The sequence below is a fragment of the Rhinolophus ferrumequinum genome, chromosome 4 (assembly GCF_004115265.2).
Source record: "Rhinolophus ferrumequinum isolate MPI-CBG mRhiFer1 chromosome 4, mRhiFer1_v1.p, whole genome shotgun sequence".
Classification (NCBI taxonomy): domain Eukaryota; kingdom Metazoa; phylum Chordata; class Mammalia; order Chiroptera; family Rhinolophidae; genus Rhinolophus; species Rhinolophus ferrumequinum.
In genome coordinates, this window is record NC_046287.1 from 42,256,781 (window position 1) to 42,275,253 (window position 18,473).

At 33.8% G+C, this 18,473-nt stretch overlaps 1 protein-coding gene across 3 annotated transcripts in view; it reads right to left on the reverse strand.

Moving 5' to 3' along the window:
• Nucleotides 1-18,473, reverse strand: part of UGGT2 (UDP-glucose glycoprotein glucosyltransferase 2) — a 147,703-nt gene that overhangs the window by 107,812 nt on the left and 21,418 nt on the right. For 2 of the 3 annotated variants that reach the window (XM_033103727.1, XM_033103726.1), the window contains exons 5-8: nucleotides 13,887-14,061; nucleotides 8,879-8,975; nucleotides 6,204-6,276; nucleotides 2,335-2,435 (exon numbers count right to left, since the gene is read on the reverse strand). In XM_033103727.1, the coding sequence (XP_032959618.1) occupies nucleotides 2,335-2,435; nucleotides 6,204-6,276; nucleotides 8,879-8,975; nucleotides 13,887-14,061 (446 nt within the window). Of the gene's footprint in view, nucleotides 1-2,334; nucleotides 2,436-5,318; nucleotides 5,334-6,203; nucleotides 6,277-8,878; nucleotides 8,976-13,886; nucleotides 14,062-18,473 lie in introns of those variants that run through there. The other variant, XM_033103728.1, reaches the window with a different exon arrangement.

Sequence of the window (18,473 nt, forward strand, 5' to 3'; positions counted from 1 at the left end):
CTTCTTGGTTCTACCACTTGGATACTTCAAAAGTAGCATTTTTAATAAGAAATTTGTGACATTCTTGCCCCATCTTTGCCCCAGTCTGGTCCTCTTTTGTTTTCTCTTTTCAGCAAATGCCACCCACTATTGTCCATCCAGTTGGGCAAACCATGAATCTCTCACTCTCTATTATCCATCTTCTCACAAAGATCTTTGATATTCTCTCTAAATAGCCTACCCTCAAATTTATTCCAAACCCTCCTCAAATCTCAATTCAATCACCACTTCTAAAGGAAGCCTCCCTTTTCTGTCCCCCCTTCTCCCACCTCACCCCACCCCACCAGTTCAGATCTCCCTGGCATAACCTTTCTTTAATCTATGTAACTTTACTTTGCAGCACTTAAAATGGTAATTTTTACATTGGTTCTTTATTTATATTTATCTAAGATCCTTTGAAGAAATGTGGTGCGTTTTAACTTGTCATTTTATTTTCAGAATCAAATGTTTTTCAAAATACTAGTTGCAACCCATTAGTGAAAGCAGAATAATGAGTAGTTTTTTTTTCCTAATGAAATACAGTGGAATTAAAGAAAGTTCTGTCAGTTACTAAAATGTAGTAAACATAACATACTGTACGCTGAAGCTCTTATTAGTTTTGAGCATATCTATGTATTCATACATTATACATTTGTGTATGGGCCTTGATATAAAATATATTTCCTACTGTAGGTCTCAGCCAAAAATTATAAAACCATGGATGCAGGGACATGACTGACACCCAGTAGATGTTCAAGAAATATTTGTTAGATCAATTGAAAAGAATGAAAAGAAAAGGTATTGACCACTCCCTCTTTCTTGTAAACCTTTTTCCTTTAGCATCTATGATGCACTCTTCTGTTTTGCATCCTTCCACCAGGTCTTCTTCACGGCCTGCACTGTCCCACGAGGATGAGCACCACAGTACCCCCATCATGCACTGCTTTTGCCATTCTTCACTTTCAGTTAGTACTCCCTCCTTTTTCAAATCTTTATGCTATGATTTTCAACGTTAAGTCCTCTCTTTTTAGCTTAAGGACTTTATACTGACCCCATTACTGGCCCTTGTCATCTGAATATGTCACAGTCACTTCAAGTCATCTTTTTAACACCAGTCTCATTATTTCTGGGCCCCATATTCAACCCCAATACCTACTTACATGTTTTATATTCTCTCTATTCAGGCTCAAAGCTGAAAATCTGAAAGCCATCATCTTTGACTCCTATTTGCCCAATCCAGCCTTCTTTTCCTATGCCTCACCATAGTCACAGCTCAACCTCTCATTACACTATTCCAATGATGTCTTAATTACAGTTCCTGTTTCTAGTCCACTCAAATCTGTCTTACACAGACACTGGGAGGGTTCATTAAAACTGAGCTGCCTCCGCATGTTCTCTGCTTACAGGCCTTCAAAAGCACCCTATCACAATTTTCTCAAGTATAGGTCCCTTGGAGAACATTCTGAAGGAGAAGGTGGTAGATTGGTGCTTGTGTAGAACTGGAGGAGTTGGGGGAAATGGGGAGTGCCTGCTAATGGATACGCTCCCTTCTTTCTGGGGTGATGAAAATACGCTAAAGTTGACTGTGGTGACAGTTAAAGAACTCTGAAAATGTACTAAAACCTACTAAATGGCACAGTTTTAAATAGGTAAATTGTATAGTATGCAATTTATAGCTCAATAAGCTGTTATATTTTTAAAAGTTGATCAGAGATGTGATAAGTTATTATGGATTACACAGGAAAACATGTCCTACCAATGACCTACTAAAAATTATAGGTAATAAAAAAGAAAATTACAAACTGAAAAGAACTTACAATTCAATCTAAATTAAATTATGGTCACAAAATATGTGCCTACACTACAGATATTTGTCACCACAGAAACTATTCTAAGCTAATGGTAAACCACGCAATGGTCTATTAAAATCAAATTTTTACATAGAGGAAAACTAAGATTTAGTTCTGATTTCTCTTGACCTACTAGCTAGGATTTTTAATCAATGTTATAGTTTCCCTAAAATGTGATTTAATACTTCAGATGAATCTATTAAATCAGTGTATACTTTAAAAGTGATTAGTATTAAATAACTACACTTTATATAATTTTAAGGTTTATAAACATAAAAATATGTTTTGCTTGATGGATAATCTTTTAATTAAATATTTTTTTCCACAAGAATATAATAATTTATATTATTCACATCATAGTAATTATTTTTGTTTATAAAAATAATTTACATCATGTTATATAAACTTTAACAAAACAGAGTTCAGTTATCAAAATGCTGTGTTAATGTAGACCAAAATACTATACCTTGTAGTTCCCAGACTTTTAAAGGCATCATTTCTTTGTTACTCTCAATCAGGTATTTTTGGAATGCTGTCAGATTATCTCTAAGATCTGAATATCTTTCTCTGCATTAGAATATTAAGTAATGTTAATTATCATCACCTACTACAAATCGTTATACAAGTAGTAATATTTTTGAAATTAACTCCTCCAAATAATTAGATGCAAATTAATTGTTCATCATTAAGATAATAAATCATGATGCAACTATATGTGCATAACTTAAAAATAAATAATGGAGGTATATACGAGGTCTGACAATTAAGTTCGGGAACTTGCCACCATACACTTACATTGCCGGCACTGTACAAACATCTCGGTAACGTTTCATAACCTTGGTATATCAGTGTCTCACAGCTGTGTTCGTATCGACGTGTGGCGGTGCCTTGCTGAGTGGCATTCATTATTGTTGCGTGTTTTTGTGTGCTGTTGCGAGAATGTCTGAGCTTGAATTAAAGCAATGAACAAACATTAAATTTCTTGTTAAACTTGGCAAGAGTGGAAGTGAAATCAGGGACATGTTGGTCCAAGGTTATGGGGATAATACCATGAAGAAAACGACAGTGTACAAATGGGTTAAATGTTTTTCTGAGGGTAAAGAACGCATCACTGATGAAGAGAGGTCAGGGTGGCCAGTAATGAGCAGAACTGATGAAAACTTTGCAAAAATTCGTTTAATTGTGTGTCAAAATCATTGGCTGACTCTGAGAAGCATAGCAGACCAAGTAAACATTGATAGAGAAACAGGAAAATCTTAACTGAAAATCTTGGCATGAGAAAGGTGTGTGCAAAAATGGTCTCCCGACGAAGCTCAATGATGAACAAAAGCAAAGGAGAGTTGAAGTTTGCCAATACTTTTTGGAAAGGCAAGATGGTGTTTTGGGCCATGTTATCACTGGTGATGAAACATGGGTGTACCGATATGACCCTGAAATGAAACAAAGTGTCAAAGTGCACAATGGAAGTCAGCCAATTCTCCACGACCAAAAAAGTTCTGTCAGTCCAAATCAATAGTCAAAGCGATGTTGCTAGCCTTTTTTGACATCAGAGGGATTATTCATTATGAATTTGTACCAACTGGACAGTTAACCAAGTTTACCACTGGGAAGTGCTGAAAAGGCTGTGTGAAAAAGTTAAACAAAAACGACCTGAACTGTTCGCCAACAATTCATGGATCTTGCATCACGACACTGCACCAGCTCACAGGACACTGTGAGGGAGTTTTTAGCCAGTAAACAAGTAACTGTATTGGAACACCCTCCCTACTCAACTGATCTGCCCCTTAATGACTTATTTCTTTACCTGAAGATAAAGGAAATACTAAAAGGAAGACATCTTGATGACATTCAGGACATCAAGGGATAATACAACTACAGCTTTGATGGCCATTCCAGAAAAAGAGTTCCAAAATTGCTTTGAAGGGTGGACTAGGCACTGGCATTGGTGCATAGCTTTCCAAGTACTTCGAAGGTGACCATAGAGATATTCAGCAATGAGGTATGTAGCATTTTTTCTAGGATGAGTTCGCAAACTTAATTGTCAGACCTTGTATGTCTACTTTTTTTAATATATAAAATAAAGCAAAACAAAACCTGGAAGGATGTATTCTCAATTGTTAACCTTACCTATACGGGACCCAAGGGTAGGGGCAGAATTATTAGTTTTTATGTTACATACTTTTTGTTTTATTGTTATATAAATTACAAGTACTGCCTTTAATAATTTAAAATGAAAACAATTTTATAAGGAAAGACATTAATGCTTCCTATGCAGTCTTAGAGTTTACTCTATTTCTGAAAAGTTCCATGTTTGAAACATAGAAATTTAAGATAATTTTGCCAAATGTTAAACACATCTAGGTATCCTTTAGAGAGTGCCAAATAAAAATGTAGTATGACATTTTACTATACATATAATCTAAAGTGTAATCTTTCTTCTGTCTTTCATGAAATCAAGACATGGTGACATTTCAGATTTAAATATTCTTTTTAAAATAACTTTAGCTATCATCACAACTTATAAATCACATTTTCAGCAGCAAAAAGAAATGAAAATTTTAAAACATGAAATGAAAAATAAATATACAGGACATATACAGAAATGCATTAATCTTATAGATAATAAATACACTACAGTGTCAATATCTCACAATTTGATTATAATGTGGGACCACATTTTGAAAATGAATCAAGACTCACTATGACTGTTCTTATAGTCAAAAAAGCAATAAAACTTCTGAGAAGTTCACTACAAATTATATTAACCCTTCATTTCTCAAAATTTTAAGATACAGAGTAATATTAAGTTTATACGAGCTGATATGTTGTTTTTCATACTTAATCACAATCTTAATGATATACTAACTTAAAGCAAAGGTTTTTTTGTTTTCTTTTGCCCAACTCAATTGAGTAGCTGTGTAAGAACTAACTTTGAGTATTTCTTTTTTTAAAAAACTAATATCCCAGAGTTCCAAAGGCTTTTTGGAAGAAGCACAATTTATTCCCACAAAATATTATTTTTAAAAAAGAACTGTGGATTCCAAGATGTTGAGACACAGCTGAAAATGGAGAATAAAAATGTACTGTTATCTACTAAATAAATAGTTCACTTAGAATAAATCTGTTTTGCAAGATGTATTAACTTTTAAGGCCACTGGTAAACTTTTGACCAATATACTTTAGAAATATAACTCAGTCGTCTCTATAAATTAGCAGTCTCCAAAAATGTTCCTCTCACTCTATAGTTATCTGTTCACCAGCAGTGTCCTAAGTTTCCTTCATAAATACTTGTAATACTAAACAAGTACTAAAGATATTATAAAATAGTCTTTTTCTTTTACTTAATTGTGCCTTTATATTGGAATCACAAACTTTCCCTTCTTGTGAATAAGAGAAAGCACACATAAAACTATAACAATCCCCATTCATGAATATTCAGAGAGCACTCACCATCCTATTCCTTGTCTTCAGTCAGTGATGCAAGAAAAAAAGGGGAGGGGGCACAACTTTAATTTTTGGAAAATTACTTACACGTGGCTATGAAATCAAAACCAGACGTTAAAAGGTTTTTAAGATGGTAATCTGTGGCACAGAAATTTAGATAAATAAGTATTTTCTCTTCTTTTGAGGAATAAAAATTTTGATTTTTTATGCTAAGGAGGAGGGAGTGGGGTGACAGATGAGGGTAAACAGGATCAAATATATGGTGATGGAAGGAGAACTGACTTTGGGTGATGAACACACAATGTGATATATAGATGATGTATTAAAGAATTGTACACTTGAAACCTATGTAACTTTACTCACCATTGTCACCCCAATAAACTTTAATTAAAACAAAAAATCCAATATTAACCATGATTTTTGTAACCCATTACATCTATAAAAGATTCTATAAAGTTTTGTTTTGTTTTCTTTTGCCAGAGATAACTTTGATCATTTTCAATTCCTATTTTTTCTATACATACTCATAATGTCAAATTAGTGATTATTTTTCAATTTTCTGTTTTGCATTAACTGTGTGTTACTTTTGATATAAATAAAAACAAATACATGCATATTTTTTAAATGTGAAACATATGCCAAACAGTATATTGTATTATCGTATTTTGCAGTGCGTAATACGCACTTTTTTGCCCAAATTTGTGAGGGAAACATAAGGATGTGCATTTGTGAGTTAGTGTATGCGGGTAGTACTAATTCCGTTTCCCTGAAAGTTTGGGCCAAAAACGTGGGTGCACATTATACGCAGGAGCACATTATACACGGCAAAATATGGTAATTCTTTTAAAAACAAGTTTAAGAGTATAGAAATACATTTCATTTCAGACTTACTTTAGTTTCCCGAAGAGAAATCCTTGAACTTCATTTGTTTCAGTCTCATCTTCTACAGTACTATTAGTCATGGCTATATTTTGGAAACAAAAACAAAATAAAACAAAAACAATTTCAGCCTGGGAAAGAAATATGTAATCAAATATTAGATGAACTGAAAATGAAATTCCACTTGTTTTACCTTCATAAATTAGCTTAATGACATGCATGTACACATGGTTGTATTCTTGAGTTTTTTTAGTGGGCTTGATTATTAAATATCTAACCATAAGAACTGTTCTACAGATTACTTCAAAGGGCCTGCAAGAAATCTTGGGTGTAGATCCTAAGCCAGGCAAGAGACCCAAATGCTAACAAATACAGGAATTCTTGTAATATTTCTGATGCCTTTAAAGATAATCAAGAAATCTTTAGAAAGACACCAAAACACATGGTCTCAAAGAATAAAGATGTAATATTTTATATTCATTTTCTCTTCCCCTTCCGTTCTCCTTTACTTACCAAATAATTACAATACACAGTGTAGTAAGTGGTACGTGTGAAGAGTACTTGGGATTATATAAATTTGTGACCTCCTATAGCTCTTATACCTCTTATACACGGGGGTTGCTCTCTAGCAGTGTTCAGAGCGCATCAAGTACATTTCTCCCTTCTTACTCTTCTGAGGTCTGGATCTCTCGGACTACAACTAAAAACCCTGGATGCTTTGATCTAGCCTTTCTTTTTTTCTCATTCATTCATCAGGCAAACATTTATTGACAGCCTACTATGATGCCTGATGCCAGCCGGGATAAACACCAGGAAGAGACACAAAAAACACAAACTCCACTTGCTGAAAAAGGAGACAAATAGGCAATTTTAATAAAGTGTGTAAAACTTTTCTGAAAGAAAGCACAGAATATATTGGATATAGAAAAGGGAAAACCAACCTCTTGACAAAGCAGGAAGATGGGCAGCCATCTGAGAGATACTGACTGATATATGTATCTTAAAAGATGAGTAGGCCTTAGATGAAAATGGAAGAGATGGGAGAAAGGAGCAAGGTTTCGGGCAGAAAGAATAGCATATGCCAAGGGACAAAAGTACTCTACAGAGGTCATAAAGGCTTGCCATGGAGCCAAACATGGAGGAATCCCGGGAACAGAACGTAATTCTGTACAACAGTTTAGTGTTACAGGACCAGAGGGTACAAACGAGAAAGGACTGAGGGGAAGTGGTAAGGCAGAAGGAAGCCAGAGTGTGAACAGCTTTGCTATGCTATGGTGCTTACATTTAGGAGGGAGGCTACAGGGAGCTACGAAGTGATTTTAACCAGTGGGGTCACAAAGTCAGATTTTCTTCAGAAGAAATTCAATCTGAAAGCATGGTGGAGAATAGACTGGTTAATGTATTTTTGGGGGTCAGATAAAGAGCACTGAAGACCAAAGATGAGAAAGAAGGCCAGTCAGAAGGCTGGTCCATGTACACAGAGAAAAAAGAGAACAGAACTAAAGGAGTGGCAACGAGAATGGAGAGAAGATATATTCCAAACATATAAAAGGGTGATGACAGAATTTAGTGTGTGATTCATAATATAGATAGTACATGTGATTACCTGACTTTTTAAAGAAAACTCTACAAGCCCAAGGATAGCTAGAAAATGCCTTATGTTACTATTATGACTATTAAATAAGATACTAAGTTATAAAGCATAGTAAACCTATATAAGCTATGTAGAAATTCATGAAATCTGGACATTATTATTTCCACTGTACTTTTCCAGTTAACTCTTTAACTGACAGGATTGAAATCATAGTAATATGGATCTTTACTCGAAGCACATTCAGTAGGAGTGGCCAGAGCTAAGTCTGTGGTCAGGGTGGGGCCTCCAGGACAAGGACTATTTCCTGAATAGAAAAACCAAGTGGAAGCAGAAGCCACATCTCAGAGCATATAAAAGAATGAAGTTAAAACTCTTAATCAAGGATCAGGTATAAATACATTTCTGATGAACGAGGTAGTAAACGATTTCCATAAGTATCTGAAACTTTAGTTTTTTGGTCTCTAGAGTCCTTTATCTAGAGCACGCATTTAGTAAACAGAACGACAGGCAGACCTGTTTGTTGATCAAAACTAACCAATCTACTTCATCTAAACAATTCATAGGCCTCTCCTATTCTACTTCAAAAAAGAAAAAAACCCCATCATCCTAGCTTCACTATAAATAAATAATTCAAACAAAGGTTCCTAAGGTAGTGCTACCAATGAGTTTCCGGTTTACTGAGATCCTAATCCCCCCTGATCCCTTAGACATCCCTTCCTCGCCCCCACCCCAGGGGTCAGGGGTGGCTCAGCTCCTGGGCCAGTCACCAAGATCCATAAGGATCTTCATCTACTGCCTCCGTGGACCTTATATTACTACCATTTTTTAATATGTTGCTAAAAATGGTTGCTAAGCCATTGGGTATAAGTCAAATAATACACTATTTCCAATTTTTAAAGAAGTTTTTGAGAACACAATATTAAATATATTATTTCCAGTTTAAAATTAATTTCCAGACTAAGGAAAAATATGTCCACCCTGTCTCCTGCCTCAATTTAACATGAGTAGAATTACAGTCATGAAATGTTTTGACAAACAAAAGTATGTAAACCTCCAATTTTTAGTTCTATTCAGTTACAGAGAGAAAACTTACTTTTAACTTGGGTATCATCCAATGCTTTGTATTCTGTACTCTTAATTGCTAGCTCCACACCGTAGCCAGATAAGTACATTTTCTGTGAGGCTGGTTTCTGTTCAAATACATTGATTAAAAAAAAAAGGAAAACTATTTAGTCAAACATCCTCTTTTCAATTCAGTATAACTGGGTATTAGGATATTAGAGTAAATTACTAATAATGAATTTTTAAAATCACTGTGAAAATTAGGGGATATTTATACTTTCTCTAGATAGTCTACAAGGAACCAGAATTTGGTTGATGACCCCTTCTCTACTTTCTAAAAACTTTGCCATGACTCTACTGTTTTAATTACTCTTTCATAATGAAAGAATATCCGATCATTTTTTGTTATACCGTGGTAATTTTCACATCTCTCCCATGAGTTAATTAACCAAGAATACAACACAATCAAGTTTCAACAGAACTGTACTGCTTTCGGGAATTACACAAGATTTGCTAAATCTGCAAACACTATTCATTTGCTAGCTGTCTGGACGTAGGATGACTAGAGTATTGCCAAAAGCAAATATTCGAAAGTAAAGGTAAAAAAAGAGAACAACTCAGTGTCTTGAAGAAACTAATTAATTTTTTTTCCATGTTTCTCAATGATTAAAACATACCAAGCGCCATAAATTAATATCTATTCTTGCAATGAGGGGCAACAATTGCCTAAAACTGGCTGTTTGAAGTATTTATTATAAGAATCTTGGCACCTCATTTACCCTTTCTATACAGGGCAAATATGAAATGTACTTCTAGAGATTACCCTATCAAGGAAGAGAAGTCACCATATTGTTTCAAAAGGTAAGCAAGCTGAATGACTATACATAATACTTCTGAAGATGTCTAAAGTTCTTTCCAGCTTCCAGACTGAAATTCTTAATCAATTTTGCTACAATCATAATAATTTGGCACATTCTTTCACAGGTTAGGAAACCGTTTAACCTACTGCTCAGCAAATTCCCTTAAGGATGTTATATGGCTTTGCTTAATTCAGGTTTGCACAGGGGCAGTTTTACAATCCTAAACATGATAGAGGAAGAGGTAGAAATCGAAGGGGAGAACCTTAATAGTGTATTACTCCTTTTATTCTCTTCTTTCCTCCCTAAACTTCTCCCCCAGCCTTAAAAATAAGTATATGACCAGAGTGACTATTCCTGCATTGTTCCATTTCCAAATAAGATGATATAAGAATTAGTTTCAGATATGCAGACAGGAATTCAACATTGCTGCCTACACTAAAATTTAATTTGCTAATTTTTCAGGCATATGCTATAATGAAAGATAGCGTGAGAAAATCAGGTTTTTTTTAATAATTATAGCAATATGACAAAGTTGAAAATCTTTTAAACAGTTTTCAATTTCATACAGCTCAATTTAAAAATAGATTTTGACTATCCACTCAAAAGGCAATCAGTGGCTAAGTCAACCAAAGTTCCAAGCCCACGTATAGCTAAAATTATAAAAGAAATGCAATTTCACATAACCAATTTCCATTATCAGTTCTGGAATATTATTAGCTCCTCAGTAATAAAGATAAATACTGATTAAATTCATATTTAATTTCTCCATTTGGAAATGTATTAATATAAAATTTGAATGGTAGCTTAATAAGTTTAGATTTGCAAACCAAAAGTGCTCATAGTCTAAATCAACTGGTGAGAAAAATCTTTATTCATTTTCCTATTTCTTCTTTCCCCATGAAAAGGCATCTGTTCAAAAAGCAGCATAAGCAAGTCTATTTTTATTACAAATACATGTTGGCTAGATTTATAATATGACTATTTTGATTGTACAATATGTCACTCATTAAATAGAAGGCTATAATTTGACGCTACCAAGTGCCCAGAGAGTTGGCTAGTATCATTTCACAGAAGTGTATTTAATAGTCACATTCTCCAAAGAATAGTTGGGGACAGGATTCTCAATAGATGAGCATACCCGCTGAAGGGTATGTTAGAATCACTTGGGAGACATTTTTGATAACGATAAACATATACTTGGATCTCCAACTTCCATTCCTATTCTGATATAACTGACATATAACATAGTTGTAGTAAGATATAAACATAATGATTTGATTTATGTATACATTATGAAATGATTACTACAATAACTTTAGTTAATATCCATACCTTAGTTTTTTTTCCTTGTGATGAGAACTTTTAAGATCTACTCTCTTAGCAACTTTCAAATATACACTAACAGTACTGTTAACTATAGTTGCCATGCTGTACCTTAAATCCCCCATACTTGTTTATCTTATAACTGGAAGTTTGTTCCTTTTGACCACCTTCACCCATCTGTCGTCACGCAGCAGTTTAAACTCACCACGCAACAGCTTAACAGTTTTGTTTCCTTCTACCTGCCCCCAAAGTAAGGAGAGTCTGCAAGACAGATCCTTTGAGGGACTTTGCTAAACCTTTGTCTTTGCACCTTATGCCTCCCTGTTTGGTCCCAGAAAGATGACTGGACAGTCAATGAGGAGTAAGATTCCTCACGGAAGGAACAACTCAAGCCAGATGCAGTCGTGGGGACCAAGAGTAGAACCCACAGGGTTCACAAGTGGGCACAGCCCCCCACCTTCCTCAGGCTAAGGAAAGCCTCAGCCTCTGTGGCTGCATTCCTTCCCAGAACCTGCAAGGGAAGTGATTCAATGAGGTGCTCTCCATATATTCATCTACATTTAGGTTTTGTCCCTTGGGGAAGTTGAAACTTACAGTCCAGCTGTCTGCAGGCAAGGGTGATTGACTCGAATAGGTTTTCTATTATGATGTATAGAATTCACAGATCTTGAGATTGACAAGCTTTATCTTCTTTGCTTTCCCACCTAACTAATAAAAGTTATTGAGCAGGACCGACCAGGTGCCACAACCCAGACCTTGAGGCTACCGGTCACTTGGCCTCTGCATTTAAACTCTATTCATGGCTGATGTCTTTTCTTAACCCTGCGCTGCCCTCCTAGCTCCCCACAACTCTCGTCGCGCTGCGCAGGACGCGACACCCATCACTGCCCCAGGTCCCCCGCAACCACCAATCTATTATCTTCTGTGAGTTCAGTTTTTTAGATTCCACATATAAGCAAGATCATACAGTATTTGTCTTTTTCTGTCTGACTTATTTCACTTAGCGTAACGCTCTCAAGGTCCATCTATGTTGTCGCAAATGGCAAGATTTCCTTCTTATTTAAGGCTGAATAATATCCCATTTTACACACACACCCACACACACACACATACATACACTTTATCCTTTCATCCATTGATGGACAAATAACTTGGCTATTTTAAGTAACATAAAGTCTTATGAGACCGGGTCTTATATAACATAATATAATACAATACAATACAATGTATTGTAATAAAATAAGACCAGGTCTTATATTAATTTTTTGTTCCAAAAGACACATTAGAGCTGATTGTCCAGCTAGGTCTTATTTTCGGGGAAACACAGTATGTGTCTGTATTTACGCCAATATCATACTGTTTTGATTACTACATCTTTATAATATAGTTTGAAGTCAGAAAGTGTGATGCCTCCGGCTTTGTCTTTCTTTCTTAAGATTGCTTTAGATTTTAAAGCTGCTGCAATTAAAATGATGCTGTATTCGTGCAAAATAGATACACACATTATTGGAACTGAACAGAAAGTTTAAAAACACGCATACCTACATGAAAACTTGCTATCAGATGGCTTAGAATAAAGACTTAACTGTTCAATTAGTTATGTGTGGACCTATGATTTTCATATGAAATAACTAGAATTATCTCTCTACCTCACAGCATATTCAAATACATTCAGATGGATTAAGGACCAAAACATAAAGAATAGCATTTTAATTCTCACAAGAAAATATAGGAAAATGTCTTTCTGACATCGTGAAGAAAAACCATTAAAGAAAAGTTGGATAAATTTGACTACATCAAATTAATACTTGTGCTGAACAAAAGATGTCATAAATAATTTTTTTAATACAAGAAAACCAGAAATACACTCGAAGATGTTTGAAAAGTATGGAAGAAAAGATTAGTATTCAGAATATATTTTTAAAAATCTGTAAATGAGGGGAAAAAATCCCTAAAGAATCCAACATAAAAGCAGGCAAAGGATACAGATAGGAAATTAACAGGTATATTTGTAATGCCTTTATTTATTTTTTTATTAAAATTTATTGGGGTGACAATGGTTAGTAAAATTACATAGGTTTCAAGTGTACAATTGTGTAATACATCATCTATATATCACATTGTGTGTTCACCACCCAGAGTCACATGTAAATTAGTAATACCCTGGGAAATGCAAATTACAACACTTTTTCTATGTTGGGAATTTAGCAGTAAAAAAAATAGTAAAGTCCTTCCTCTAATGGCCATTATATTCTAGCATATGACCATGAGAGTTTAAACGCATGTGTGTGTGGGGGGGGGGGCAGAGGAGAGAATTGGAGGTATTAAATAAAATTTGAGATACAGTAAAAAGTGCCATAAAGTCATTCAAACAGAATAATGTGATAGAGCGCAACAGCAATGAGAGGTTGCGAGTGGGGTATAATACATTTGACCAGAAACTTGAATAAATAGTCAGCTATCCAAAGAAACAGGGTTAAGACCATTGCTATACCACACTTGTATCATTGTATCAAGTAAATCAGATTTCATCATCATAATGCATTTTCATTAAAAAAAAGTATATATGAATCTTAGCAAATACTGTACACATGTTATTGAATTATGATTTTGTTTTTTTATCCAAGTTTTAAATCTGTTCCAGCTATAAGGGGAAAATTTGTAAACACGATACCCCCAGAAAAGACACAGAATCTCAATATATTTTTCCATATAAAATTCACACTTGCTAGTTGTATTAATTTTTTTAAATCTTTAAATAACAGTCCTGATGAAATTGTGTGAAATCTAGTAAAGAAATTATCATAAAATGTATTTTTTATAGCCAAAATAATCTTGAATAAAAGAAACATGTACCTGAATATAATGACGAAGAACATACAGAATTTCTCCATTGTGGGCTTTTTCAGACAGTACTGTGTGAAATTTACCAAATACTCTCGTACCCATTTCTGCATAGAGAATAACCACTGGTAAGTTCTCTTTGTTTGTAGGAAATTTATGATCTCCTTTAAAAAGATAAGGTCTGGGCCTAAAATGAAAACACAAACTTTTAAAAGAATTCAAAGTAAAGAGCATATGAGAAATATATCACGGCACTCTATAATTTATGCTTATCAAAGAACTTACAGGAATATATATGTATATATTTATAGCCCAAAAAATGTATACACATTATAAGAAAGAAAAAAACTATTAAATTTTTAATACTCGATATATACCAATAGCAAAAGATGAATACAAGTTACGTTTGACTTCTGCAATTATAAGACGTGTTCAAAGTGGTTACCATCAGCGTGCGGACACTTCTGATTACAAGAACTACTACTTGAGCAATGTCAACCAAAGCGTCCACTTGTATACTTTTTTTGGCACACACACACACACATACACACACACACACACACTCCCAAACACATATTATCACAGAAAGAATTTGATATCCTGTGGTGACTTTGTGCACATAACTTCTACTGAACGACAGGAAAAGAAAAGAAATTTTGTTAACCCAAAATTGAATATTAAAAATACAAGATTTGTTATCTTTAAACAACATATAATGGCGCCATTTTTCAATGAAATAAAATTTATATTTTCTTCAGTTAGTAGAATAAAATTTTTTAATAGTCCATTATTAGAGATTTTATTTCAGATATGATAACCTTGACCAATTGTTGATTATTACGTAATATAGTTACAATGGAAAAAACCCTATGAGTGATTTTTAACTTTCTTGTCAAATAAAAACTACCTAGCAATGGCTTTATTTAACAAAGTGAAGCAAGTTCTGGGTTATTTGAGCCTGCTGTTGAGTGACATTTGTGATCAGTTGTATGACAACACAAGTGTAATGAAAGGTATAAACAAAGCCATTTGTTTTCTAATTTTTTTGCAATTACAGTTGATAGTCACTATTCAGTCTCGATGTGGCTTGTTCTTTATACCCTTAGTTAGGAATTCTGTTCAGCTAGTTTTCAGGCTGTTCTCAAAGGTTGTTTTCTATAATTTAGTAGTAATTTTCATGTAGTCATGAGAGGAGGCGAGCAAGGCATATATCTACTCCACCATCTTAACCAGAAATCAGAAGAATATAATTTTTCACTAGTATAACATATTTAAACATGAGTTTCAACTATTTAAAAAACAAAGGTACTATATCATAGAATGATTATCAGTACTTAATATGATAACAACTCATTAAATCCTCAAGTATAATCAAAGAAACAGAGAAGTCCTATAGTCTGGCCCTATCATAAATAGACTTTGATACCTTCTTATTTGCCAGACACTGTGCTAGATTCCTTATACATATTAATAAATTCTCCCTTCATAACAATTCCTTTAGACAGTTACTATCATATACTTAAACTTCTAATTTTCTGAGGCTCAGACAAATTAAACATCTAGGACAAGTTCAAATAGAAAGTCTAGAATTTCAACTCATATGTCTATGGAATTCCTAAGCCCACATCTTTTAACAATTTATATAGATAGAAGGAAAAACAAAAGGAAATGAATTTAATATAACAAAGGTGTTAGGAAATAACTTTTTATTTAATGAATTCAGATCTCTCCAATCTTTCAATCATTTACTACCTTTAAATAACAATGCAAAGTAAAGGAGAGAGGAAGAGGGCATCCTAGTGAAAAAGACTGTGGATTTTGAAATCAAGCACAGGTTAACTATTTAACCTCTAACCTCTATTTAATTATAAATCAAGCTAGCTTAACTATTTACTAGCTTTGTAACCTTGCACAAGTGATTTGATCTCTCTTGGGCCTATTTATTGACCTGTTCAAGAGGAGGAATTCTAGCTACTTCCGAGAAATATCCTATGGATTTATCAAAATGCCTTGCAAATCATTAGCAGAGCATAAAGAACATGCTTGGTGCTCAAGAAATGATCATTTTTCTCTCACTCTTGCCAACACCCACTTATCTAAAATATAAACCAAGAATAGTATTAAGGGAAAGAAGGAAGGAACCAAGTGTTGGATGGGTTACCACCATTAATAATAAAAGTAGGGGTTATATATCTATGTAATTATGATTTATATATAGTGTTACAAAGAAACAATGGACCCCAAATGGAGTCACTTTTGCTAAGCCTCACCAAGACTTATCACCTAATCTATTTGGAGTTTCAGTCTCTCCCAGGAATGGAACTGTAAATCAATCAATTTGGAATTTCCTGGTCAACACTAAGTAGTCAGGGAGGCAATCCGTCTAATAAGACCCCAGGCCTTCCCTGAAGGGAAGGTAACCTTGCCAGAAATAAACTAATCTTTTAACTTCCTTGTCCCACCCTCTTTCTGTCTATAAAAATCTTCCATTTTGCACAACTCCTTGGAGCACCTTTACTAGAGGGATGCTGCCAGATTCATGAATCACTGAATAAAGCCTATTAGATCTTTAAATTTACATGGTTTATTTTTGGTCTTTAACAATATCTTGACTATTTGTAGAAGAATATACAGGAACTTGATAGCACTGATTGTCTTTTGGGAGAAGATCTAGAAGTCTGGACTAAAAGAGAATTTTATAACTGCTGCATGTATGTATTGTATTATTCTAATTTTTAACAGTTAAACTTAATACATTGGCAATATATTCTTTTAATGTAAATTAACAAAATGCATCAAAAATTAAAGGAACAAATTCTGCACTAATTATACATAATACATCCGATAAGGGGTTAATATGCAAAATACATAAATATATAAACTGATATAACTTAGTAATACCAACAAAACAGTCCAACTAAAAATGTTCAGAGGACCTGAATAGACATTTCTCCAAAGAGGACAGACAGATGGCCAACAGACACATAAAAAGATGTTCAACATCACTAATCATCATCAGGGAAATACAAATTAAAACCACAATGAGATATCACCTCACATCTGTCAGAATTACTATCATCAATAAACCAACAAAAAAGTGCTGGAGAGAATGAGAGAAAATGGAATGCCTGTACACTGCTTCTGGGGTTGGAAATTTGTGCAGCCACTATGGAAAACAGTATGGCAATTCCTCAAAAAATTGAAAATTGAGCTGCCATACGATCCAGCAATTCCACTTCTGGGTATTTATCTGAAGAAAACAAAAAACTTACTCAAAAACGTACACTCGTATTCACCAGTATGTTCACTGCAGCCTAGTACTAGTAATAGCTAAGACACTGAAGCAAACTAGATGTCCATCGACAGATGAATGGATAAAGAAGATGTGGTATGTATATATACACAGTGGAATATTATTCAGCAATAAAAAAGAATGAAATCTTGCCATTTGCGAAAACATGGATGGACCTAGAGGATACCTGACTACGTGAAATAAGTCATATAGGGAAAGACAAATACCATATGATTTCACTTACATGTAGAATCTAAAAAAAACAGAACAAATGAATAAATAAAATAGAAATAGACTCACATAAAGAACAAGCTGATGGTTGCCAAAGAGGTGGGAGGGTGGGGATATGGAAATAAAAACAAAACAAAACTTATGCTCTTACCCATTATACTATGACATCTGAGACAAGTTTTGTACAATACAATTTATACCATCACTATTATTGGATGATGTAATAAAACACAAAATCATATAGTTCAACTAGAAAATAAAATATTAAATAAGGTTAATTCTCTCATACATACAATAATTGTAAAAAGAGTTAGACAAGAGAAATATGTATACGGCCTGAGGAAGCTAGCAAAAATAAAAAAAGAGAGAGAGAGAGAGATGAACATAGCAACTTTTAAGTTGCTTTCTATTGACTCATTCAGGTTTCATGAACTAGATATATATAGGATTCTTTTTCATTTATTGACACATAACTAAAGTTCCAAAGCATGTTTATATCATGTCATATCTTATATGCTTATATTATTCTGTATGTAAAGAAAATTATTTTGTAGTCAGAAGTAGATAATATTTTCTTTACATTTTTAACCCTCCCACAGTAGTTAATGTTACTGTACACAGTAAGAATGAAAATTCCCAAAATCAAAATTTAAAATGAAACTGAATTTTTTATCAAGAAGTATAATTTTAAATATGAAAAAATCAAAAAAAATTACATTACTTATTTGAGCTAAACAGAAATTGAGAAAATATTTTGGTGATAACCACCATCTGATATTCTATAGAGAAACATTACTATAATATTCATGATAAACTTAGAGACATACTTTCTACAATGAACTATGGTAAGTAAAATAACTATTCAGTTTTCTGACAGGGCTGCGAAGTTGTACATGTACAGATTATATCTTCTATTAGAGAGAAACTCAAATTTCTATTTTGTTCAATTATTATAGAATAAAGAGTGCTAGTTGAAATAACTTTCACATTTTAAAAATGGCTAAATGACTATTGTTCCTAATAATCGACTTAAGTTATTATAAATCAAAATCACTCTAGTACTCACTAAATCTTCA